Source organism: Eschrichtius robustus, chromosome 1 (genome assembly GCF_028021215.1).
Source record: "Eschrichtius robustus isolate mEscRob2 chromosome 1, mEscRob2.pri, whole genome shotgun sequence".
NCBI lineage: Eukaryota > Metazoa > Chordata > Mammalia > Artiodactyla > Eschrichtiidae > Eschrichtius > Eschrichtius robustus.
In genome coordinates this window covers 193,547,842-193,574,906 of record NC_090824.1, presented here as the reverse complement: position 1 = coordinate 193,574,906, position 27,065 = coordinate 193,547,842, and the positions used below count along the sequence as shown (strand labels likewise).

Sequence of the window (27,065 nt, the reverse complement as noted above, 5' to 3'; positions counted from 1 at the left end):
ATGTACAGTAACAAGCCTTACTGCGTTAAACTTCCTACTCGTCTTCCTTTCCCTATGGATGCATCTTCCTTCCCTTTCTCTCCATATGATGAAGTAGCATTAATCCCTTTGGCTTTTCCTTACAAATCATTTGACATTTAAACGTGAGACTAGGATCAGGGCTGTCCCTCATTATTGTTCCTTCCACCTGCCCATTGATGACAGGAAGCCCCTAACTCCTAGTCAGGCTCTCTCATTTACAGAAAGGACAACTGAGTAGAGCACACACCATCATCTGGCTTCACACGCTTCGCGGGATCAACACCTCCAGTTCCAGAACGCGGCCACGCCGCCCTTTCTTGGCCAACGTCCAGAAACCTCCGGGTACCACACGTTCAGGTCCCCCCTCGGGGCCTTCTGCGCCCGCCATGTCCCGGGTCCGCCCCAGCTCGGGGCCTCCTGCGCCCGCGATGTCCCGGGTCCAACCCCCCTCGGGGTCTCCTGCGCCCGCGAGGTCCCGGGCCCGCCCCCCCTCGGGGCCTCCGGCGCCCGCGAGGTCCCGGCTCCGCACCCCCTCGGGGCCTCCTGCGCCCGCGAGGTCCCGGGTCCGCAGCGGCCTTTCTTGAGGAGCCGCGGGGGACGAAGCAGGGTCCGCCCAGCTCTCAGCCCCGAAACTTCCCCACAGAATCACCTCTCCGCGCGCGACGTCCCCAGGCCGGCGACACGCCGTTCACAGCCCCGCAGTAGACCAAAGGACTTGGCCTCGCACCCCGAGAACTTGGTACGCGCAGCCCAGGTCCCCGAGTCCCTCACCTTATAGACGGCCACACAGGCTGATGTGCAGCCTAGGTGAACCCCGATGGCCGCCATGAGGCGGCAGAGACGGCGGCAGCAGTAACGAGCGGTCGCCCCCGCCGCAAGAGCGCCAGGCCGCGGAACAGCCCCATCAGGCACCGCGGAGACTTCACGTTCTCGCCCGCCCACTGCGTCCGGGGTCCCTCCGCCGCGGCCTCCCGCGTCCCTGCCAATCAGCGTGAAGGTCCCGCCTTTCCTCTCCAGCAGTCAGCGAATAGCTTTACTGCGTCTCTCCCCGCCCCGCTGGGACGGCACCGCGTGAGCGAGAGTGCGCACGCGCAGGTCGCGGAGGGAAAGGAAGCGGCTGCTTCGCTCCGCCCGCTTCCATGCCCGTTTCTTGAGAGCCAATGGAAACTCACGGTTGAGTTGCATCATGTGTCCCAGCAACTCCAGGCAGATTTTTTTCCAAACCCGGCTCTGCGCTCTTGCGTCCTGGAGCAGCCCCGGGCGATAGCAGCGCGGCGGTTCATTTCGCAGGTGGCGAGGCGTTTGGAGCTGGCTCAGCATGTGGTGCGGGAGCCCAGCCGCAGTGGTGGCCTTTTGCGCCGGGCTTTGGGTCTCTAACCCGGGGCGGGCGCAGGGCCAGGAGGCCGGGGGGCGGCTGGGCGCCGACTGTGAAGGTGAGCGGTGTGAGACCTGCTTGCATGGCGGTGACACCGCGTCGCAGTGCAGCTGTTGTCGGCTTTGGCTTTTCCCGGGCCTGTCTATAAATAGCATTTCACTCAGGAAATACGGGCCCTGGCCGTGGTTTCCGATCGCCTTCGCCCAAGCCTAGGCAAAAAGTTCGAGCCGGGCCCAGTGACACGTTCAGGCCGCGTTCTTGGTCTTGCTCGACTAAACTGCCTCAAAGCTGGTGGGTTTGGATTTGGATTCGATTTTGTGCAAACGCACCTAGATGCAGACGACCCTGGCTCCAAAATGATTCTGCTGCCCTAACCGGCGAGACTTGCCTTTCCTTGCACAGAAGCCTTTCAAGTTCAAATTAGTTTATAATTCCCCAAAGAACAAAACATGACAAATTGTCTGTAATTGAGTTGAAATGGCTTAAATCAGAGCACATAACTAACATTTGTTAGAACTTTACAGGGAAAAGTTTCATTACAAAGGAGTACCTTAACTCCTTAGAAAGAGGAGGAATACAAAAAAACGATTCCTTTTCTGTTCACAGTATCTCAGCTGTGGACTTGCACTCAGAACAGGTGGGTCTACATCCCACCCAGCCTTCTGGCTCTGAGGCCACTGTACCCGGTTCTGGCAAAATCAACGTGATAATACCTACCGCAGAGGGCTGGTAACGAGGTCAAAGGAGATAATTAGCTGTGCTACCTCCTTCCTCCTGGACTACTGTAGCACTTACCTCCGAGTTTCATTCATTGAAATAATTAGCTTACATGTATATCCGCTTCACCCTTCCCTGAGCTTTCGAATCTATTCTTACATAACAGGAAATGGTAGGTTCATAATATACGTTTAATGAATGGGTGAGTATAGACTGTAATATAACTGAATAAAGACTTCACAATTGGAGTCCAGTTTTCTATCAGCCCTGCAATAATTAAACTTTTCTCCAGAAATTTAAAATACCTACATGATGTTATTGTCAAACTTCAGATATAGATATTTGTTCAGCCAAGTTATAATTTTCAGTTAAAGATCCCTTATAACTGGGTACTATACGTTTAAAGCAGAATTTGTGAGGCATAAACAGTTGACTGGCTTAATCATCACTAATTTAATTGCTGGAGCTTCTACTTAAAAACATTTCAGAAGAGCCAGAGCATCTGGATTAATTGTGAAGCTTCTAACGTCTTTCTTGAATTTATTACAGCATATTGTGATTATTAACTTGCATGTCTGAGTAACCTGGGTGTATATTTCCTTTTGTTAACACTGTAGAATCACAACGAAGGAAATACTGGTTTTAGAACAAAAAGAAATAAGAGTCTAGATCTGGCTCTGTTTCTGCTTATGAGTCTTTGTCATTAGCCAATTAATTTTCCCTCAATGTATAAGATTAAGATTCTATACATACTGTAGGGCAAATTTCCATTCTTATCTTGACTACTCTGTGGCATGGGACACCAATGACTTCTTTTATCAGTAAAAAACTGATAGTCCATGAACCACCTGGGACCTATTAATGTATTTTATTAAGTTCACAAAGTATTTTGAAAAAAAACATCTAAATTAATTGGCTATATTTTAAACTTGGGAGATGTCATTTTAAAAAGTTCAGATTTCTGGCTTATCTTGAAAACCAGGTGACCAGTCAAGACTAGCCCATATGTCCATATAGTGGAAACTGATGGTGGCTGCTCTTTTTAGAAAGGACATGTGTTCTTTAGGTTTTTGTTTTTGTTTTTCCTAGACTTGGATTGCTTTACCCATTCATTTTACTTGCCTGGGCCCTGTGAATATTCAAGTTTCTGACTGCTTTAGTTCATGTGAAGCTTACTGAAAAAAAAAAATGTAAACGTTTCTGAATTTATTTAAAAGGATTGTATTATGGGGCTATTAAATTTTTTTTTTTACTTTGAAATAATTATACATTCATTTATGGGACTAATTTTAATAAACAAAACCCTATGACATAAATAAAAAGACTATGGTTATCTGGTTATAGCAATAAACATGCCAGGATCCTTAAATTACTAATTTGTTAGGTGATTTACAGTGAGATTAATCTCACAAGCCTCTTAAATAGCCTCATCCACCAGAGGGCAGACAGCAGAAGCAAGAAGAACTACAATCCTACAGCCTGTGGAATGAAAACCACATTCACAGAAAGATAGACGAAATGAAAAGGCAGAGGGCTATGTACCAGATGAAGGAACAAGATAAAACCCCAGAAAAACAGCTAAATGAAGTGGAGATAGGCAACCTTCCATAAAAAGAATTCAAAATAATGATAGTTTAGATGATCTAGGACCTCAGAAAACAAATGGAGGCAAAGATCGAGAAGATGCAAGAAATGTTTAACAAACACCTAGAATTAAAGAACAAACAAACAGAGATGAACAATACAATAATTGAAATGAAAAATACACGAGAAGCAATCAGTAGCAGAATAACTGAGGCAGAAGAACAGATAAGTGACCTGGAAGACAGAATGGTGGAATTCACTGCCGCTGAACAGAATAAAGAAAAAAGAATGAAAAGAAATGAAGAGACCTCTGGGACAACATTAAACAACATTCACGTTATAGGAGTCCCAGAAGGAGAAGAGAGAGAGAAAGGACCTGAGAAAATATTTGAAGAGATTATAGTGAGATTAGTCTCTTCATGTAAGCCCAAGGAATAAATTTCCATTCTTACTGTGACTTCTCTGTGGCATGGGACACCACTGATTTCTTTCTTTTTCAGAAAATTTCTTCTCTTGATGGCTATGATACTACTTTTCCCTGCCTTTGCTTCCCATCTCTGTGCCCACTTGTTCATAGTATCTTTGTAGGCTTCTAATTCTTTAGCCATGGCTTCAATATTAGAATATCTATAGTCTGATTAATCCCAGATGTTTATATCCACCCCATCTCCTTTTCAGAGCCTCAGACCTTGCATCCCATTGATGACTGAACATACCTACTTAGATACCTTATACCTCAAACTCAACAGAGTCACAAACCAAAGTCATCGTCTCCTTCCCTTCTCAGTCCCCCAAACCTGTTATACTTATGGCATCAGTACATAACTCGCCCACTAGACTAGACTTCTGTCTCTCCCTGATGCCCTAAACCCATCAAACACTGGGTCCATTGATTCTACCTTCTGGCTGACTCTGCTCCTTTCTCCTTCCCCGACTCCAGTGCCTCGTTACAGACCTTCACCATTTTCAACTGCCTTACTGTCACAACAGCATGCTTCCCATGGCAGGGTGATCATGTAATTCCCTCACTAAATATCTTTCAGTGGTCTCCCAATTTCCTCCAGGGAGGTGCCTCTCCTTTGTTCTCTCACAGTATCTAGTACATGTCTCATAGTGTTGAGAAATCGTTTTGGTCTCCTCCATGTGTGCATTCCTTGACAGTCAAGACCGTTTCTCTCACCACATCATCTCCAGTGGCTACCATGGTGCAGGGCATAAGGTAGGCACTCAATTCTGTTGAATACATGTATGCACATATGCTGCAATAAAATATTATACAGCTTTTAGTGAGTCAAAAGTGTATCTTTCAAAGTACAAGTTAGAATTCCCAACACCCACCATCTAGGTAATGCATTGACAGAGCAACAGTTAAGGTGTAGAAATCATCTGAAGGTGTATTGTGGGAGTAGAGAAAGAGCTTTGAGGCATCAGGACACAGGGTTTCTTTTTCAGGGAGAGGAGAATTACAGGTCACCAGGAGGCTTTAACGATGGTTTATGCATGGATCATTACAGCAGGTGTCTCCCTTGCATACTTGGTCTTTTGCTAATTAAACTTAGCAAAGTACATGTTGGCAAATGTCTCGTTTTCCTCATTCTATCAGTAGCATTTCACACAGCTGATCAGTCAGTCCCTTTTTAACACTTTCTTTGCTTGTCTTCTGGGACACCCTCACTCTTTGTTCTCATCCTCCCTTACTGGCTGCTCCTTTCAGTCTTTTTCTGGTTCTTTCCATCTTTCCAATTTCTAAACAATGGAGTTTCACAAGACTGAGACCTGGGATCTCTCCCTTTTGTGTGGTCTCATCCCACAAAGATCATTTTAATGTTGATGAATTACAAATTTAGCATTTGTCCTAGAACTCACCCCTGAACTCCAGATTTATATACTCAGCAGCTCCTTACTGTTTGCGGTGTCAGACATTATATTAGGGGTCTCCAGAGGAACAGACCAATAGGATACATACATACATACATACACACATACATACATACATACATCCAGATAGATTTATTATAAGGAATTGGCTCTCCTGATTATGGAGGCTGAAATGTCTAAAATTTGCAGTGTGGGCCAACAGGCTGGGGGCCCAGGAGAGCCAACGGTGCAGAAGGCTGTCTGCTGGAGAATTCCCTCATGCTTTTTTGTTCTATTCATGCCAATCTTTTTTGTTCTATTCAGGCCTTCAACTGATTGGATGAGGCTTATCCACATTATGGAGGGCAATCTGTTTTACCCAGAGTTCACTGATTTAAATGTTAATCTCATTCAAAAACACCCTCCAAGTGGACACATAAAATTAATTGTCACAGTTGTCTAGAAGTATCTCAAAGTTCATATGTCAAGACTGAATTCCTGCTGGTCTCCACAAACTTGCTTCTCCTGCAGTCTTACCAGTTCAGCAAATGGCAACTCCACTCTTGCATTTTCTCAGGCCCAAATCCTTGGAGTCATTCTTGACTTCTGTCTCCGCCCACCGCCCCCCCCCACCCCCCGCCATGCCACATCCAATCCATTAGTAAGTTCTTTTGGCTCTGCCTTCAAAATACATCCAGAATCCAACCATTCTCATCACCTCCAATGCTCCCACCCTGGTCCAAGATATGCAGCTATTTTAAGAACCTCCAAATGGTTATGCCTGCTTTCATTCTGGCTCCCCTGCAGTCTATTCTCCAAAGAACCTCCAGAGGCATAATTTAAAAGTAATGTCAGATCACTGCACCCTTCTACTCAAAACCTTTAACGGCATGCCTTCTCAGAGTAGGACCCAGAGCCCTTACCATGGCCTCAAAGCCCTAGATGACCTGCAGATGAGCTGCTGCTCATTTGACCTCATTTTCTACCATCCTCCCTCTTGGTCACTCTACTTCCCCCATGCTGGCTCCCTTATGGTTCTTGGACCTGCCAAGGACATGCCTGTGCTGTTCTTCCCTCTGCCTGGAGAGTTCTTCCCAAGCACTCCACTTAAGCTGTTCTCCCACTTCCTTAAGGTTTATGCTCAAATACGACTTTATCTGAGAGACCTTCCCTGACCACCCCGTTTAGAATAATACTGTTACCTTATACTATTACTCTATCCTCCTTACCAAATTTATGTTTCTTCACAGCCACAAGATACATTTATTTATTCACCAGAATGTAATCCCTGAGAGTAAGAGCTTTGTTTTTCCAACAACCTATAGAATACTGTCCGGCACTTACTAATTGCTCAATAAATATTTGTTAAAACCACAACATGGCTATATTATATTTAGTGTTCTGTTCCTATTAAATAGCATTAGGAATGAATATGACTTCATGTTCTAAAAATAGACATTTCTGGTCGTCTAGCTGAAAACAACTGAAAACACTGGATAAAATAAAAATGTGAAAATGTTAAGTGTAAGTTAGTAAGGCATACCCAGAGGCCAAAAACAATGTGAAAGTGGAAACCAAAAGAGGTAAAGGGACCCCTGAAGCTGGGATTTTTCTTGAGGGTATTTGCCACCCAGGCAATTTAAACTTAGATTTTCATGGCTGTAAAATAAAGAGAATGAATAAAATAAAGAGAATAATGACATAGCCCAGAACCTTCCCAAGTTAGGTGTGTAATACTGGATCCTCCCCCAATTAGTTTGGAACCCCAGAGAGCTAGACTTTCATTATAAAAGGTTACCTGGAAATAACCACAATTCTACCACCATTCTTTAGAGACTAAAAGAAATTGTAGTACTTGAACTTTTTACTGAAGAAAAGGTAAAACAAAAATGTCTCCTGATCACTCATACTCACAAGCTACCACACATATGCACTGAAGCCCAAATTGACACAGCCAACCTGGGTGATCCAAAACATCTCAAACTGAGAATTTAGTTTAAAGGGATTTCAAGTAGGCATCAGCAAATGTTAATCTCACATAGGAATCCACCTTCAATCCAGTCCCACAAAATTCTAATAATTCCCACAAAGTTCTAAGAAAGCTCACATTAAGAAAAATCACAAACCCATGGGAAGAAGAGCACCATAAGTGACAGCCAGTTGAGACAAGAGACAGAAGAAGCATACCTGGACAGGCTTTAGGTTTTAGAATTATCAGGCACTGAATATAAAATATGTTTATTATATTTAAAGAAATAAAGGAAGGGGTTGAAAATATGAATAAAGGGCAGGAGGCTATTAAAAATGTCCAAACATATTTGGAAAAGAACCAAATAAACATGTACAAATAGAAATTAGTGAGATTAACCACAGACTAGACACAGCTGAGAAAAGAATTAGTGAGTTAGAAGATTGAAGAAATTGCCAAGAAGGAATCACTGAGCAATTAAGAGAATAAAAATATGAAACAGAGATAAAGGTACAATGCGGATCAAGAGAAAAATTCCCACATATGTTAATTGGACTTCCAGAAGGAGAAGAGAGAGTGTACGGGTGGAGCAAAAGAGATGATAACTCATTTTTCCAAACGGATGAAAGTCATCAATCCACAGATTTGGAAGTCCAGTATATTCCAAACAGTATAAATAAAAATAATTCCACATCTAACCATATCAGAAGGAAATTGCAAAACACAAAAGGAGAAAAGAGAAAATCTTAAACACAGAGAAAGAAGACTGATGAACTTAAAGAGAATGGTAATTAGACTGTCGGGTGAGTCAACATTGAAAGGCCCAAAGCCACAGCTAGTAAATATTAAATAGTAAAGCCAGGATTTGGACCCAGAGAGTCTGGCTTCAGAGCCGAAGCACTGAATCCCTACCTATACTGCTTTCTGAGTGTGGAGTTGGGAACTAATTTATTTAAGGCAATATTAAAAATAAAATTGGAACAATGAAGTAATATACAAATTATTCAAGAGCTTCTGGTTATTCTTAAGTCTTAACTCATTATAACATGTATTTTATTCCTAGGTAGCAATTCTCCCCTAGTACTGGTACCAGCAAGACTAATCTGGTGTCTTTTTTTCCCTCCAAAATCAAGCTGGAGCAGATAATGTAGGACTGACTTCAGTTCTAGAAGGTGTGGATGGAACTGCTGAAAATAATGTTCCTAGCCCACTGATAATTTAATAATTCCACTAACTTGATTTTAAACTTTATTATTATCTTTTCCAAAAAGTTGTAGCTCTTTTCCTGCAGGTGGCGTTATTATATTTTTCAAGTACTAAGTTAAGTAGTAAATACTCAAGTTAAAAGACAAAGATTGTGAGGCTACATAAAAACATCCAACCAAATGCTTTTTACAAGAGATGGGTTTGGGCAAAAGAGTTAAATCTTTCTCTTCCACAGGAAAAAACTATAATAAATATCTAAGACTGAAAATAAAATTAGGAATTAGCCACACAAACATGTTATTTAAAATTTGTAAATACCAAAGGAATCAGCTAAAAGAGTTGAAAATGAAAGCTTTGAGTTTGGGGGAAATGGGGAAGGGGAGACAAGGGACACTATTTTTCAAACTGAACCTTTTATAACTCACTGGCTTTAAACTTGGTGTTGGGGGGAGGGACAGAGAGGGAGAGAGAAGAGACCTGGAAACCACAAGTATAAAAATTATTTTAGAGTGCTTTTCTTAAACAGGAGTGGAGAAATGGGATGTGATGTTGAGAGAGGTTTTGTTGCTTTTAAGATATGAGAATTAACAGCATGTTAATGGGAACAAGACGGGAGAGAGAGGGCAGAGGTGCAGGAGCAGGGAGTTGATAGGATCTACTTTAGCAGGTGGAAGGGTTGTCACAGTTCACTCATAGAATTAAGGTAGACTGTGCTGGTACACGTGTTGTAGATGTGGTGGCAGGAGCAAGGGAGAGTTCTTTCCTGTTGCTTTTTTTTTCCCTCGGAGAAATAGGAAGCACCATCATCACTGAGGATGGGGTGGAGGTGTGACACAAGGTTTGAGAGAGCAGCTGCACAATTGTCCTTTTGGGAGTGGGACAGAGTGAGAATGAGGTCAATGTAGTAGGATTGTTGGGAGCACTGATGGCTCACTGAAATGAGCGGTCATGAATTTACAGTGAGACCAGTGAGTACGGCTGTGCTATTTCCTCCAGCCACGTTCAGTGAGTATAGGTGCAAAGTTTTAACCAGGGTTAGGATTTTGCTGGGTGAGTCCAACAAGGGAGAGAGATGCAAGGGAGTTCAGTCTGTGTGCCAAGGAGTTATTATAATGTTGAACCATGGAATCTAAGCTGGGTGAGGAAGCAGGGTGAAATGGCGGCGGCATCAATGAATAGTATGACCTGGCGGGGTCAGGGAATTGTTAACCTTGGGGTGTTAGAGGATGTGAGCTGGAAAGATGGGAGATGATGACCAGACAATGGGATGTTCCCACTGAGATTATAGAGGTTATAGTCATTGGTAATGACTGGACCTGAGGGTATGACCATGATGATTTTTCATGTATTTTGGATATTAATCCTTCGTCAGTTATATAAGTTGTAAATATCCTCCTCCAGTTTGTGGCTTGTCTTATCATTTGCTTACGATTTCTTTTGCATTAAAAAACTGGTTAATTTTGATGTAATCAAATGTATGATCCGTGTTTTGGTCTCTTCTTTAAGAAATCCTTCTCTATCCTAATGCCATAAAGATGTTTTCCTAAGGTTTCTTCTAAAACTTTTGTAGTGTTGCTCTTCCCATATGTCTTTATTCACCTGGGATTCACGTCTGTGTGTAGCTTTGGATAGGTGTCTAAGTTTAACTTTTTCCATGGCAGGTGGTCCTAGTACCATTTATTGGCTAGTCCATTTTTCCCCCACTGATTTTTAGCATCACTTCTGTACTATACCAAGCTCCTCTAGATTTGTGGATTTGTTTCTAGACTCACTAGTTTGTTCCATTGGTCTATTTCTGTGCCAGTCCCACAGTGTTTCAAATGCTATAGCTTTGAATTAGGTCTTGATATCCGATAAGGCCAACTCCCCAAACTCCTTCTTCTTCAAGTATTTCTTGGCTTTCATTTGCTCTTGTTTTTTCATATGTATTTTTGGATCAGTTTATCAAATCTATAAAAAATCCTATTGAGATTTTCTTTTTTTTTTTTTTAACTAAATTTATTTATTTATTTATATTTTTATTTTTTTTTTTGGCTGCATTGGGTCTTCTTGCTGCACGTGGGCTTTCTCTAGTTGTGGCGAGCAGGAGCTACTCTTCGTTGTGGTGCGCGGGCTTCTCATTGCGGTGGCTTCTCTTGTTGTGGAGCACAGGCTCTAGGAGTGCAGGCCTCAGTAGTTGTGGCACGCGGGCTCAGTAATTGTGGCTCGTGGGCTCTAGAGTGCAGGCTCAGCAGCTGTGGCACACGGGCCTAGTTGCTCCGTGGCATGTGGGATCTTCCCCGACCAGGGCTCGAACCCGTGTCCCCCGCATTGACAGGCAGATTCTTAACCACTACGCCACCAGGGAATCCCCTCCTATTGAGATTTTCATTAGAAGAGCATTGAGTTTATTGATCTACTTAAAAATAATTATCATCCATAATATTGAATCTTCCCATCCATGAACATGGCTTATCTTCCCATTTCTTAGGTCTACTTTTAGGTCTTTTGATAAAGTTTTGTAATTTTTTTCCTTCAAAGTCTTGCTATACTATTAAATTTATTCCTGGTTACCCTAGAATTCGCCACTCTTCTTTATGCTATTTCCCTAAAATTCTTTCTAATATGAGGGCTGCTGTTTTCCAGCATATGCTCTGGCCTCCATGTCCTTCTCTGATTGCTTGGGCACTTCCCCTTTGGGACAACAACGTGGGAAAGCAGCCTCCTTCTATTTCAGAGTACCCTAGTGGATAAGCATGTGGGCCCAGAGGGAGACCATCTGGGGTCAAACTCCCTCTACCACTTACTGGGCAAGCTCACTGGCCTCTCTCTGACTCAGGTTCTTCATGTGTAAAATGAGGATAGTAATGTACATCAGAGTTTTGTTCTGAGACTTGAATAAGTTCATCCACATAAAGTACTCAGAACAGTGCTAACAAATGGTAACTATGGTTGTTCTTACTGCCTGTGCCTCTTCTGAGTGTCATCTCTTCACTGACTCTGGACCCTGTGATTGAATATGATTGTTCAGACTGGGGTTCAAACCGGAACATGCAGGCAGATGCAGACTACCAAGGGGCTTCATTCAAGACACATGTTCTGTTTTTTCTCTATGCTTTTAACAAAGCTGTCCCAAGCATCATATCCCAGACGAGGCAATATTTTCTTTTAGGGTTGGTGACATTTTGTGGGAAAGTTCTCATATTAAGTGGAACTTGGTTCCATAGATTGATGGATTGATTCAATAAGCTCATGTTATTCAAGGCCCAATACTAAGCTAAAAGCTACAGGCCTGAAACCATTCTTACTTAAAATATGAATTTAATTTGTCACAATGCGTTGAATCATACTTACTTTTTTATTTGGTGGGAGAAACATATACATAGGTGTGGTAGTGGTGATATTGTACACAAATACATAATTTATTTGTTCCTTCTAGTGTGTCAAGAATTCTTGAACCGATTCTACAACTCCTTGATAGCCAGAGGAGTCAACTTTTCTCTGGACACCATAGAAAAAGAATTGATCAGCTTTTGCTTGGATGTCAAAGGAAAAGAAAACCGCCTGGTATGGTAAATCTTCACCTTTCATTTTCTCCCTGTGCTTGGAGAAAACTGCTAATCGTTTCATTTCTCATCTTGAATTTAATGTTCTCCTTCTTCGATGCTTGCCTCAAGCCTGCTCACTGCAGAAAGCGAGCAGAAATTGATCTTTCAGGGAAATGGAGTCAATGTATTTTCATCTAGAGTACGTCTCATTTCATTTGGCTTTTTGAAAAAACCATAGGCAACCAATTCCACAATTTCTTAAAGGAAATTATACAATTGAATTCCTAATGAGAATTTACTGTCCTGAGTTAAGAGTGGGTATACTTTCCACTTCTTATCAAGACAATTAGTGAAATCTATCAAAATATTTTTACATCATTATTTATGCATAATTAATGAAGTACTTTTATTATCTTGTAATGGTGTTTCCTGGGTATACACAAATGACCTGTTTCAATATACTGTTTTTACAGCACTAAAGACAATCTTGGGCCAATTCATTTTGCCTAAAATTGTCATGTTGAATTTGTCAGTTAAATTTTCCTCGTTGACTGTTCACCACTGACACACTGTAAAAGTCTCAGCATTTGTCTGCACCATTAAGTTTTATATTTTTAAATGTCAAATGCTTGTCAGGGAGCTTGAAAGGCAGTAGAACATGATGGAACAGGGCATGGACTCCAGAGCCAAAAGGCTAGATTTTTAAATTAATTCGGTCTTTTCTTCTTGCTAGTTGGGTGACCGCCAGTTGGCTTGGGTGTCAAATACTAGTACTTACGTCACCGGATTGTTATGAGAATTAAATACCTCAATACCTTTAAAGCCCTGAGAGCAATGTGTCAGCACAGATAAAACATTTAGCAAGTGTTAGCTCTTATCAGTAGTCTTTAAGCATCATGTGAATTGCAGAGCACTTCTAATTAGGCTGATCATGGGAACGGAGTCATTTGTTTTCTGGTGTCTTAGCAGGGGTTAAATTTAAAAGCTGGGCCACAAAAACTAGGTTAACCTCTTCCTCACTTCTTGAAACTATACTGCTTGCTTTTTTTCAGTGTCTGGGTCCCTAAAGTCTCTTCATTCCCCTTCAGTGCTACTATCTAGGAGCAACAAAAGATGCGGCCACAAAGATCCTAAGTGAGGTCACTCGCCCAATGAGTGTGCACATGCCTGCAGTGAAGATTTGCGAGAAGCTGAAGAAGATGGACAGTCAGATCTGTGAGCTGAAATACGGTATAACGGAGTCACATGTTTTTTTCCCCAAATGTCCAGCATATTGCCAACTCTCTAAACATAGGGCCAGTTTCTAAAAAGTCAGTGTTAGAAAGAAAGAAGTTCTACACTTGCTAATAGGGTGCTGGACTGCTGCGTGGTGCCTAGTGCCATCTGAACTTCTTTGGGGGAAGAGAAATGAATTCTGGCACAGTCCGCATTAGGTAAAACTGCCCACCCAAATGGCAAAGTTTAACCTCTTAAATCACTAAGGCGTTGTCAACTACATATGTCAAGGAAGAGTTCAAAATTTCACGGGAGCAGCTACTCGTGCTGAATTAGCTCTTGGTAACCTATTAAGACAAAAGTTGCATCTATTCAAAGGTGATGTAAGGACTCTGAAGTTTTAAATGGGACTCTAAAGTTCTTCCTAGAGCTATCATTCTGCCAGCTTTAACTTTTAGGAAATAGGTCATTCACATCAAAGCAGGTTTTACCTGATGAAATAGCCTTATCAAGGGTGCCTAAAATAAACAGCCAGAAAAGGAAGATGTCCTATTTAAAACATTATCCTTGGCCTTATAAATTTTACATACATAGATCTATTCTTATACAGAGGATTTGTATCTGGGCCAGTCTTTTGGGTAGATTGATTAGGTATCATAGAAGGCTGGAGGGGGACTTCCCTGGTGGTCCAGTGGTTAAGACTCTGTGCTCCCAATGCAGGGGCCCAGGGTTCAATCCCTGGACAGGGAACTAGATCCCGCATGCCACAACTAAAGATCCCGCATGCTGCAAGGAAGATCCCGAGTGCCGCAACTAAGACCTGGCGCAGCCAAACAAACAAATAAATAAATAAAAAAAATAAAAGGCTGGGGGATTCCCCACTTAACCTATCCTAACACCTGTAATTCCACCAGTAGAAATCCATTTCTTTTGCTTATGTCATTGTTTTATGTTACATACCTGGCATAGTCTTTGTAAACTACCTAAGTAATTAGCACCCAACTCTGAATTATTTTAGTCTTATTTTCCAGCATAGCTATGTAATAAGCCTATGCACTATAGCTACACAGATGGCTTTAAATAGGTTTAAGGTCAGAAGATACCAAAGCCAAGCTGTTTCTCAAATGGCCAAGGGCAGGCCCTAACTTTCAGGGTGGTGATGAGGCAGATGTTTCTTTTTATTGGCTTCCAAGTAACGAAGTAGAGGCAGGAATCGCTGAGTCCATATAAACGATAGCCCCCAAAGGGACAAAACTGTGCTGATTCTTCCATTCAACAAATTTCTTTTGAATAGCTTTTACTATGAGCAAGGGATCTTACTGGGCTCCTTGAATAATAGAAAAATTAATCAGATATTATTGAGAAGAAGAGAGTACTTATTAATGTTTTGGCAATGCTGGCCACTAGAGGCCCTTAGGGAGCCATGGACTAGATTTACTGTTGGTGTTGACTTTTTCCCTGTAGTTTTAGGGAGTCATAGAGGATTTTCCCCTTTTAAAGTTAATGCCAAATGCCAAGTTCTCTAGAATAACCTGAAGAAACTACCAACACTTGCAAGAAAGTTTTTTTCCTTCAACCATTTATCTTGAATAGACCACTAGTTCTAAATTCTTCCCAGCTTATGTTTGGCAGGAAAGTTGAGACTGAACAGGGGCCTTTGAGCTGTGGAGTATTAATAATTTGGGCTATAAATGTTTCTACGCCTAAAGGTATTTTGTCATGTCAGGCAGGAAATTAACAGACAAGGTCAGTGTAGACTTGGATTATGTTTTCAATTAGGAAGGTGTTATTTGGTTTTTGACCTGGAAGAATGTTTTCTCTTGCTCTGTTTTTTACTTTTATTTATTTATTTATTTTTATAAATTTATTTTATTTTTGGCTGCGTTGGGTCTTCATTGCTGCACGCGGGCTTTCTCTAGTTGCAGTGAGCGGGGCTACTCTTCGTTGCGGTGCGCGGACTTCTCTTGGCAGGGGCTTCTCTTGTTGTGGAGCACGGGGCCTAGGTGCGTGGGCTTCAGTAGTTATGGCACACGGGCTCAGTAGTTGTGGCTCGCGGGCTCCAGAGCACAGGCTAAGTAGTTGTGGTGCATGGGCTTAGTTGCTCCGCGGCATGTGGGATCTTCCTGGACCAGGGCTCAAACCTGTGTCCCCTGCATTGGCAGGTGGATTCTTAACCACTGCGCCACCAGGGAAGCCCTTTGCTCTGTTTTTTAAAAGAATGGGAATCACTATTAAAAAATGTAAGGATTCTCTGGAGCAGAGTGTAGCTGACCCTCCAAATAAAAAAGCCTTTAAAATCCAACTTTTATTTATTTATTTCCAGCTTTACTGAGGTGTAATTGACATATAACAGTGTGTAAGTTTAAGGTGTACGATGCGTTGATTTGATATACCTCTATATTGCAATATGATTACGTTAGCTAACAGCTCCATCATATCATATAATTACCATTTCTTCCTTTGTGATGAGAATATTTAAGATCTACTCCTTAGCAGCTTTCAAATATGTAATACAGTATTCTTAACTATCATCACCATTTTGCTGTTCTTTCTCAGGATTGCTTTGTCAATTCAGGGTCCTTTGTCATTCCATACAGATTTCAGGATTTTTTTTCTATCTCTGTAAGAAGTGCCACTGGCATTCTGGTAGGGATTGCATTGGTTCTGTAGATTGCTTTGGATGGTATGGACATTTTAACAATATGAATTCTTCCAAACCATAAACACAGGGTCTCTTTCCATTTGTTTGTGTCTTCTTCAGTTTCTTTCATCAAAGTCTTGTAGTTTTCTGTGTATAGATCTTTTACCTCCTGATTAAATTTATTCCTAAGTCTAAAATCCAACTTTTAACTTAGGGTACACTGACTGGAAGTTTTTGATAAATCACTTGACAACTATGTTAGGTTATTGAAAGGCTTTTAAATGCCATGTTCTACTATGTAGGGAAAAAAAGGAATGCTTCAAGAGGTCAAGCTGAAAAAGTCCTAGGCTGCCACTAATTGTTAAATAAGTCAACTTAAACGCTGTATCTGTGTTCAAGCACACCGCTGGTGGTGAGGAAGGGGGAAGGAGACTTTCCTTCGAAAGAGACAAATTGCCCCTTTCTCACGGGGGAATCAGAATCACGAGTATATTATAGATGAGCTTAATTATTTTTCTATTTTGGGGCTTGGCAATAGAGAAGTAGCTGAGTTCTTGACATCCTTTGCAGATAATCTGTAAACAGGGAAACAATAGTCTCACTAGAGGAGTTAGATGTTGGTGACAGGTATTATTGGCAAGAATGCTAGGAGCCAGATTGGCTGGTGCCGAGGCACCAGCGTTAGAGAGGTGGCTATACCACAAAGGTCTGTAAATAAACCCTCTGATGATTTGCTAATCCCGGCAGGGATGGAGGGATCAGGTGAGTTTAAGCAGAGATCCAAAACAATTAAGGATCAGTGATAATGCTCCTAATTTTATTCACGTGTTTGGGTTTCTTTAAATTTGTATTTAAAAACTAATTTGTATTAGTGCTTTGTAATACGTGTGCTCATCTGCTTTACCACAGGCATATCTCATATAAAAGTGAATCGTAACTTTCTAGCTAATAACAATCTATGGCTTTCAGTTGGCCACACACACAGGGCCATCCCAAGGTACCGCCTTTTATTGATTCCGTTCTTCTTACCTTAGGAGCAGCAATTAGGATGCGGTGCTATTTGTTTTATGAACGTTGGTCTTGAGAAGCCATGGAGTGGTAGCAAAGACTGCAAAGCTACACAGGCCCTGTTTTGAAGCGACTATAATTCCATGGAAAGAAAGTCCAGCAGATCATGAGTCATCCCAGTAGCTTTGCATATGATACATTTTTCTTAGGTATGTCCTGTTTTCCGTAGACACTGGAACTGCTCCCCACTGTAAATCACAGGGTAGTCAGCACCAAGATAAGTAACACTATTTGCCTTTCTAAGTGTTTCATAGTTGGTTTTGTTTTTTAAAAATTGTGCTCTTCCTTTTTGTCATGAAGAAAAAAAATTGGATTTGGCATCAGTGGACCTGTCCAAGATGAGAGTAGCAGAGCTGAAACAGATACTGTACAGCTGGGGAGAAGAATGCAGGGCCTGTGCGGAAAAAACCGACTATGTGAATCTCATCAAAGAACTGGCACCCAAGTACACAGCGACGTACCCCAAAACAGAACTCTGACCCCCGGAAGCTGGTGCACCACTGATCGTAATTAGAGACAAAATGCCTCTCTAGGATATGGACGCGTTTGTTGAGAGGAACCAGGATTTGCAATGTGTGTGGTCTCAGACTTGTTTTGATATTACACCTCAGAATTGGTTACCTGGGTTTATAAGTAGAACTGCTAGTATTAGTGGTTTCTTAAATCTGCAGTGTACCAAAACCTACAAGTGCCTTTCTCATGATTTTCTTGTATGTGAGTTGTCATTGCCTATCTCCTAAAATGGGGAAAAGTGAACCACTGAACAATCGGTGTAGTAAATTGATTCTAAGCAGGAAGAGTGCTCAGAGGCTCCTATCTGTGCACTAATTTTTAATTAAATATGTTGGATTAGAGAAAGACAAATATCATATGATATCACTTATACGTGGAATCTAAAAAAAGGGTACAAATGAACTTATCTACAAAACAGAAATAGAGTCACAGACATAGAAAACAAACTTATGGTTACCAGGGGGTAAGTGGGGGGAGGGATAAATTGGGAGATTGGGATTGACATAAACACACTACTATGTATAAAATAGATAACTAATAAGGACCTACTGTATCGCACAGGGAGCTCTACTCAATACTCTGTAATGACCTATATGGGAAAAGAATCTAAAAAAAAGAGTGGATACATGTATATGTATAACAGATTCACTTTGCTGTACACCTGAAAGTAACACAACATTGTAAATCAACTGTACTCCAATAAAAAAAAATGTTGGATTATGACAAAAGAAATGATGTTTAGCGTATCTAACTCCCAACTTCAACCCAAATGATAACCTGGCATAATCAAAAGTCTTTTAAAAAGTAAACTTTGTGTTTTTAACTGTAAATCACTCTACCTTCTAGCTCTCTTTGTTATCAGAAATAGGAGGGCAGGAAGCACTACTTGAAATTAGTGTTTCCCAGGGGAAGAAAACCTTTTTAAAACCTATTTAAACCTACTTAGAATAGATCAAGAATCCACACGAGTACAGCCAACGTTTTAGCGAATTGTATCCACACTCACACTGTTAACTGAACCAAGCTCAAAGTCATTTGCCCTTCTTCCTATCACACATTAGACAAGCTTTTGATAGAGGATTAAAGAATATTAAGAGCACCTGCGGACAACATGGAGCTTTATGATTCTTAATGCTATTTTATCAGCTTTAAATTGTAAAATCATTTTTGGTTCCATTTTCTGGCCACACAAGAATAAGAACCCCACTGTAGACATGACTGCCTCTCTGTGGCAGGTGGAGGTGGGGAATGAATGCAGGGCAGCTGGAGGGAACGTTCTGGGGTGATGGGAATGTCCTGAATCTTGATTGGGGTGATGGTTACATGGGTGAATATGACTGTCCAGTTCATCCAGCAGTACAATTAAGATATGGGCATTTTATTGTATGTAAATTATACCTAAAATACTGCTGTAGAAAAATTATTTGAAAATTAAGTAAAATCAATTGATTCAAAACATCTTGTTTCTTTAAGAATTGTTTTTGCTTAGAGTTGCCATATGATCCAGCAATCCCACTCCTGGGTATATCTCCCTCCTGGGCACATACCCAGACAAAACTATAATTTGAAAAGATACATGCATCCCTATGTTCATAGCAGCACTATTTACAATAGCCAAGACGTGGAAACAACCTAAATGTCCATTGACAGATGAATGAATAAAGAAGATGTGGTATATATAAATACACACACACACACACACACACACACACACACACACACACACACACAATGGAATACTATTCAGCCATAAAAAAGGACATTTTTGCCATTAGCAACCACATGGATGGACCTAGAGGGTGTTATGCTCAGTGAAATAAGTCAGACAGAGAAAGACAAATACTGTATGCTGTCACTTATATGTGGAATCTAAGAAATAAAACAAACTAGTGAATATAACAAAAAAGAAACAGACTCACAGATACAAAGAACAAACTAGTGGTTATCATTATCAGCCATAAAAAGAATGAAATAATGCCATTTGCAGCAACATGGATGGACCTAGAAATTATCATACTAAGCAAAATAAGTCAAAAAGAGAAAGAGAAATACCAGATGATATCACTTACATGTGGAGTCTAAATATGGCACAAATGAACATATCTATGAAACAGAAACAGACTCACAGACATAGAGAACAGACTTGTGGTTGTCAAGGGGGTGGGGGGTGGGGGAGGGATGGATGGGGAGTTTGGGATTAGCAGATGCAACCTATTATATATAAAATGGATAAACAACAAGGTCCTACTGTAGAGCACAGGGAACTATATTCAATATCCTGTGATAAACCATAATGGAAAAGAATATGAAAAAAAAATAAGTATAACTGAGTCACTTTGTTGTACAGAAGAAATTAACACATAATTGTAAATCAACTATACTTCAATAAAATTTAAAAAATTGCACTTACTTACTAGGAGTTCTTTTGGGGAGTAGAGGAGAAAATTTCCAGACTGAAAGTATACAATGAAAGTAAAATTTTCACTTTTAAATGCCTCATAGGTAAAAGCATTTCCAACTGGGCAGTTGGGATACAACTGAACTTGTCAGAGAATTAGTGGTTAGTAACTTAAAAATGAGAGTAAAAAAGCTTTGGTGTAATAAATAGCCAAAAGGGTTATTGTTTCTGGATTTTGGCAGCTTGGTCATTTTGTGTAAAGCACCCTACTTTATTATGAATTTTATATATATATATATATTTTTTTAAATTTTTATTTATTTATTTATGGCTGTGTTGGGTCTTCGTTTCTGTGCTAGGGCTTTCTCTAGTTGTGGCAAGTGGGGGCCACTCTTCATCGCGGTGCGCGGGCCTCTCACTATCGCGGCCTCTCTTGTTGCCGAGCACAGGCTCCAGACGCGCAAGCTCAGTAATTGTGGCTCACGGGGCCCAGCTGCTCCGCGGCATGTGGGATCCTCCCAGACCAGGGCTCGAACCCGTGTCCCCTGCGTTGGCAGGCAGATTCTCAACCACTGCGCCACCAGGGAAGCCCATGAATTGTATTTTTTAAAAAGTCCAAATTTAGGCTATTTACAACCTTTATGTTTGTTTTCCTTTAGTGCATTTTGAACCTATTGAGAAATTTGTCATTTGAAAATAATATGTGTGATGTATGCTCTCAAAATCAGGTCATATTTCTGTGTCATCTTTTCAGGATATAAATCTAGGTAATGAGAGCACTACCCAGCAAGTCATTCAAATCCATGATGTTTAGTCTGGTTTTTCGAAGTGCATTTACTCTCAGGCAGTGCTGCTCAAACTTCTCCAAGCATGCATACAAATCACCTGGGGATCTTGTTACAACGTGGCTTCTGACTCAGTAGGGCTGGGTGGGACCTGAGACTCTGCATTTCCAGGCTGCTCTTCCAGGGACTACACTTTGAGTAGCCGGGGCCTAAGTCATGGATCCTGAGCCAGACTCAATCAGTTAGGTTTTCGATAGAGAGAGCTGAATAGAACAATGACAAAACAAATCACAATAAAGGCAGAAGAGCTGATTCTCTCACATAAGTGAAGTCCAGAAGTAGCCAGTCCAGAGTAAATACGGCAGTTCCATGAAGTCATTAGGGACTCAGCTCTTAACTTTTTGCTTCATTTCCTAGTGGTGGGTTCCATTCTTAACCCATGGTCCAAGTTGGCTGCTGGAACTTCTGGTTCCAGAAGGGAGAAGGCATAAAAAGACCTGTCTCTAAGCTGGGCCAGGCTCCATAGGGCAGCCTTTCCCTTCGTCTTCTCCCTTTCCCTTCTCCTTCCCCTCCTCCCACACCCTCAACCCCCAAGTTCCACCTCCCACTCAACACTCTGCTTATATGTCATTGACCAGAACTTGATCACATGCCAAACCCTGCTGCAAGGAAGTTTGGGAAACAACATCTTTTATTGAGTTCATTGCTGCCCAAATAAATCAGGATTCTTTTTTTTTTTTTTTTTTTTTTACTGAGGAGGAAGGGAGAAAGAGTTGTTTGTGGCCACAAGCTATCTCTGCCACGCAGCATACATTTTCCTTCCTGTGAATCTTAGTTATAATTCCTGGTTATCAGACCTTAAATACCTCTTCTCCCTCCTTGCTATTTGCTTCTATCATAAATGTAGGCAGTTATGTCTTTCCTTTTTTTTTTTTTGTTGTTTGACAAGAAGTAGCTACTGTTTTTCTATTTTATTTTCATTTTATTTATTTATTTTTTTGAATTTTATTTTATTTATATTTTTATATAGCAGGTTCTTATTAGTCATCCATTTTATACATATTAGTGTATACATGTCAATCCCAATCGCCCAATTCATCACACCACCACCCCTACCCCGCCACTTTCTCCCCTTGTGTCCATACGTTTGTTCTCTACATCTGTGTTCTGCCCTGCAAACTGGTTCACCTGTACCATTTTTCTAGGTTCCACATATATGCGTTAATATACAATATTTGTTTTTCTCTTTCTGACTTACTTCACTCTGTATGACAGTCTCTAGATCCATCCACATCTCTACAGATGATCCAATTTCGTTCCTTTTTATGGCTGAGTAATATTCCATTGTATATATGTACCACATCTTCCTTATCCACTCGTCTGTCCATGGGCATTTAGGTTGCTTCCATGACCTGGCTATTGTAAATAGTGCTGCAGTGAACATTGGGGTGCATGTGTCTTTTTGAATTATGGTTTTCTCAGGGTATATGCCCAGTAGTGAGATTGCTGGGTCATACGGTAATTCTACTTTTAGTTTTTTAAGGAACCTCCATACTGTTCTCCATAGTGGCTGTATCAATTTACATTTCCACCAACAGTGCAAGAGGGTTCCCTTTTTTATTTTCATTTTAAAGGGCTTCCTCTTGTGTGTGTGTGCATTTTTGGGGTGTGTTTTTAACCCCAAATCTATAAGCATACAAGTTAGAAATCAGACATTCTGACTTCAAAGAGTGACAAAACTCTGGGCTAAAAACTCTCATCTAAACAGTGGTGGTCTGGGGCAGACATTATTCCTAATCTACTCTAGATTTCAAAAACTCCAAGCAGATGACCCTTTAATTTGGTTCCTAAATACACACGAGAGGCTAGATAGAGCACGACTTAAAAGTTGTAGTTATTCATTTGAGTATAGATATTTGTAATCTACATTCCACTAAACAGTGTTAACTTTAGAACGAGTTACCTTGACATATAGGACAAGAAAATATTTGATTATCAGATCCCTAAAAAAAGCAGAGCATTTTGTGATCCAGAGGCCCTATCTGTGGGTTTGAGCAGCTCTTCTTAAGAGTCTTTTCTAAGCAGATATCTGAGTTTTTATCCTCTGAGTCTCATCCAGAAGAAATTATTGTCAGGTGCCCATTCGTTCACAGTGTGTTTGAAAGAAAAACAATTCCACCAAAAGAGAAGTAGGAAAGGGAATGAGTAGTATGTATGATTAAGTTTGTTTGTGTTTGGTATGCTTTTCACTGACAAAAACTTTTGAGAATTTGGGATTGTGTGGGCATATCCGGTGCTGAATTTCTAAAGCTCACCAGGCTTTAAATTAAATTTTTAATGCGTGGGACCAACAAATCAGAAATGTAAATGTGATTGTCGAGAGAGGGAAGGTCGTTGGTTGTCCGTGAAGTGGATCAACTTTAAGGCAGTATTTTTTAAGCTTCTTGGGTGATTTCCCCGTGAGGCTGTCCTAGGTTCTCTGCTCATAATTCTGACATCTGCCTCCCCACGGTGATAGTTCCTTGCTGTGGGAAGCTCAGCCTGTGCATTCAGCTCTTCCAGAATTTGCTGGCAGACTTTCCGAGCCAACATACATAGTCTGGCACGTTGTGCATTTTCTGTGAATGTATCCCTACTTCCGAAGACACCTCGTCGATTATACTGCATAAGAGATGGATCAACCCACATTTAGAACAAGAGAAGAAAGCAAAAAGGACTCACAAAAATATATAATACAGGGCCACGACCCATCACCAAAAATACTTGGAGCTAGGTATTCTTGGAATTCGTAATTTTTCTGATGCTGGAAAGATAATATGATGCATATACTAAATATTTCATAATCTCCTCTGGGCTTGTGGCTGTGCCCTTCCATAAACCCAGGTCAGGTTTTGTCATTAGAAGAAATCAGGCCAGGTTTTGCTTGTCAAAGGAGTTGCAAAAAAGAACTTGGTATTTTCAGAGCTTTTTGGATTTCTGAGTCTTAGATGAGAGAGCGTGGCACTGTAGTTCTGTGGTGACTCCAATCTAGGGTTTATCAATCATGAATTAAGACTTCAGCCCTTCTTTGATAAAACCTCTACTGCCCATAGACTAGTCTCCCATAGACAGAACTTCTTTCTTCTAGAAAGGAGTTGAAAAGCACCTGGGGGCCTCAGAAAATTAGGACTCCTGGTTCCTTCTTTCTTTCTTTTTTGGCCACATGCCTTCCAGGAGCATGGTGTGTGGTAAGCATGAAACACCCACCCAGGAAACCAGTGCTCACTGGGCTGTCTTCCTTCCAAACAAGGTGGGTCAGCAGTGGTTTCTCCTCTTCAGGTCATGGTAGCCAAGAAGCCAAAAGGAGCAGCTGGGCTCCTTTCTGCAGCCCCCCACTGCCTTAAGAGCCCTTCTCTTTCCTCAGACTGAAAGTCTGCTCAGACTTTGCAACCCACTGTCCTGTCTTACAATCAGCTGCAGAAGACATTGTTTACAGGCTCTTGCTTTTTTCCTTTTGAATTTTTTAAAACCTATTTTGGAAAGAACAGATCAGATGTTGGCGCCTTCGTGACGGAGCAGCTATAAATACATTCTGAGGGATCTTGGACCATGCAATTTCTAGCAGGTGGTAAACTTGCTCACCTGCTTGATATTATCTAAGAATGTGTGTGTCTGGCCCAGGAATTCATTTCTCCCTATTTCTGAGTCTTCCACTGACAGCCAGATATTTACTTCTCATATACCTCTGTTCTTCCTGAATCCTAAATGAATAAGTTCCTTGTTTCCTTCAAAAAAGAAATCCAGAGTTTTCTCCTTATGTTTGTGCCTCCCCAGAAAGTTCAGTGTCATAGCACCTTGACCTTGGGCTGTAAGTGCTCAAAAGCTTAGTTCAGACCCAGACTTTGCAAATGATCTTTGCAGTTTCCTTTACTTTCTCTAATATAGTTTATTGGTGGTTCCCCCAAATTTCATTCTATTGGAAAATCTTATTACTGTAATAGCATCTTGACTATACAAAGATAGAAATAATAAGATGGAAAGAGTAGTGAATCGGAATTTGAATTCTAGGTTTGCCTATGGCTGGTTGTGCTACCTGAGAAGAGTCATTCAACTTTTCTGACCCTCTGTTTTTCATCTTAGGATTCAGCTATCTACTTAATTGCATTATTGTGAGGATTAAATGGAAAAAAATATAGGTAAAATATGTAACAGGGTGCCTAGCTCAGGGTGGACACCTCAGTAGATATTAGTTGAGTCTGAATTGCACTTTTGAAGATTTCATTTATTGTCACAGCATTGTACGTGAAGACATTTTAGAGATGAGGAAGTGAGGAGACATTTAGCAACTTGTTTACTGAGGCCAGGAAATGAATTCAGGTCACCCGGATTCTGGACTGGACGTAACTTTTAGGCTGAGAAATTCAGGGGTGAGAGAGTTTGATGAGTTGGAAACTTGGACTTTAATCGTTGGGAAGTAGGAATATTCACACCTCATGCCTTAGAGTTCTTAAAGGGATGGCAAATAAAGTGGTTGGAATTCGATAAATGATGAATATAACGTAGTCTAGGATGTCACCTGTGATCAGTAGCGGGCTATCTCTTTTATTTGGGGTGACTCGATATTTCTGGAGCATCCTTTAATTCTACACCCCTCCATGACGCTGTTGCATTTTGTGGGATGCAGGAAAATATAGGTCAACTATCTCGTCCAAAAAAAAAAAAAAAAACTGAGTATGTTCATGGGTCTTTTTATTGCAGCCACATTTACCAGTTCTCTGGAAACACCTGGAAAATTTATTCATCAGCATGTCTCTAGAAAGCCTATAAAAACTTTCGAAACTCAGCAATCTCAAATGAAGCACTTTGTGAGTTGTGCTTGATTTGAACGAGTTTGACTATTAGTAAATTTCCCATCTGCCTTCCTTTTTCTATTAGACAAAAAAGATAATATACCAGAATGCGATAACCTATTGTTCTGTTTTGAAGAGTTGCTTTTCACTTGTTTAAATTGTTAGAAATGTAAGGGTTGATATCCTTTTCCTATTTTCACAGTAATATCAACTATTTTCATCTGACCTACACCTATTGGAACACACTCTAAATTATATATTTCTCTGCTGGAGAGAGGGGAAAATATGTAATATAGTGCTCAAGAAAATAAATGATTATTTATGAATGTGCTTTGGTTAAAAGCCAACTTACACCTTAATTTTAAACTTAGGCCTTCTATGAGTAAATTATTATAATTTAAATAATTATATATAATTATATATATTTATTTAATTTAAATAATTATATATATAAAATTATATAAATAATTTTATATATATATAAAATTAAAATATATAATTCTATATATATAAAAAAGGCCACATAATGCTTCCACTAATCATTGCAATTAACTGAGATGGAATTTTTCCCCAGCTGTAAGAATGATGATGAATTGATGATTTAATATTTTTAGAGTGACTTAGTATCATATACTTTTGGGGGTAGGTTTTACTTTGAAATAATTTTAAACACAGAGAAATTTCAGTTTCAAGGATAGTACACATAAGTCCTATATACCCTTCCCCAGATTCACCATTTGTTAATATTCCACGATATTTTCCATCTCTCTCTCTCTACATATACACATATTATTTCTTCTCAACCCTTTGAAATTAAGTTGCAAAAGGTGTGATGCTCTGTTACACCTCTAAATACTTCAATGTGTAACAAGAACATTCCCTACATAGCCGCAGGACACCCATCCAAATCAGGAAATTAACATTGATATTGTACAATCTTCAATGGGGATCGCAGGTCCCCATTCAAATTTCACTGATTGTCCCCATGATGTCCTTTATATGTCCAGAATCATGCATTGTATGAAGTTGGCATGTCTGTTTAGTCGTCTTCAGTCTGGAACCAGTTATTTAGTCTTCTCTTATCTTCCATGATCTTGACATTTTTGAAGTGTTCAAGCTAATTACTTTGAAGAATGTCCCTCAATTTGGGGTTGTCTGATGTTTTCTCATGATTACATTCAGGTATATCACAGGAATGTCTCAGAAACGACTCTGTGTTCTCAGTACGTATTATCAGCAGGTACGTGATGTTGATTTAACCTATTATTGGTGATGTTAATTTTTCTCATTTGGTTAAGATGGTGTCTGTCGGGTTTCTCCACAGTAAAGTTAATAAGAAATTTGTGGTGGGATATTAATA

General features: G+C 40.5%; 2 protein-coding genes across 2 annotated transcripts in view; one reads left to right on the top strand and one right to left on the bottom strand.

Annotated features, from left to right (window-relative positions):
- Window positions 1–953, bottom strand: part of LOC137775716 (heat shock 70 kDa protein 14) — a 39,485-nt gene extending 38,532 nt beyond the window's left edge. Inside the window, exon 1 of the mRNA XM_068561856.1 lies at window positions 793–953. Coding sequence (XP_068417957.1) covers window positions 793–849 — 57 coding nt within the window. The 5' untranslated portion in view covers window positions 850–953. The remainder of the gene's footprint in view (window positions 1–792) is intronic.
- Window positions 954–1,221: 268 nt separating this feature from the next.
- On the top strand, window positions 1,222–18,551 carry CDNF (cerebral dopamine neurotrophic factor). Its single transcript, XM_068538872.1, has 4 exons — window positions 1,222–1,454; window positions 12,148–12,275; window positions 13,345–13,486; window positions 17,481–18,551. Exons 1-4 carry the CDS (start codon window positions 1,340–1,342, stop codon window positions 17,657–17,659), a joined length of 564 nt encoding a protein of 187 aa, XP_068394973.1. The 5' UTR covers window positions 1,222–1,339; the 3' UTR covers window positions 17,660–18,551.
- The last annotated feature ends 8,514 nt before the right edge of the window (window positions 18,552–27,065 follow it).

Excerpts from the sequence above, each read along its gene's own strand:
- CDNF (XM_068538872.1), top strand. The coding sequence starts at position 1,340 with ATGTGGTGCGGGAGCCCAGCCGCAGTGGTGGCCTTTTGCGCCGGGCTT. Across the intron at positions 12,276-13,344 it reads AAGGAAAAGAAAACCGCCTG|TGCTACTATCTAGGAGCAAC; the intron begins GTATGGTAAATC and ends ATTCCCCTTCAG. Across the intron at positions 13,487-17,480 it reads GATCTGTGAGCTGAAATACG|AAAAAAAATTGGATTTGGCA; the intron begins GTATAACGGAGT and ends TTTGTCATGAAG.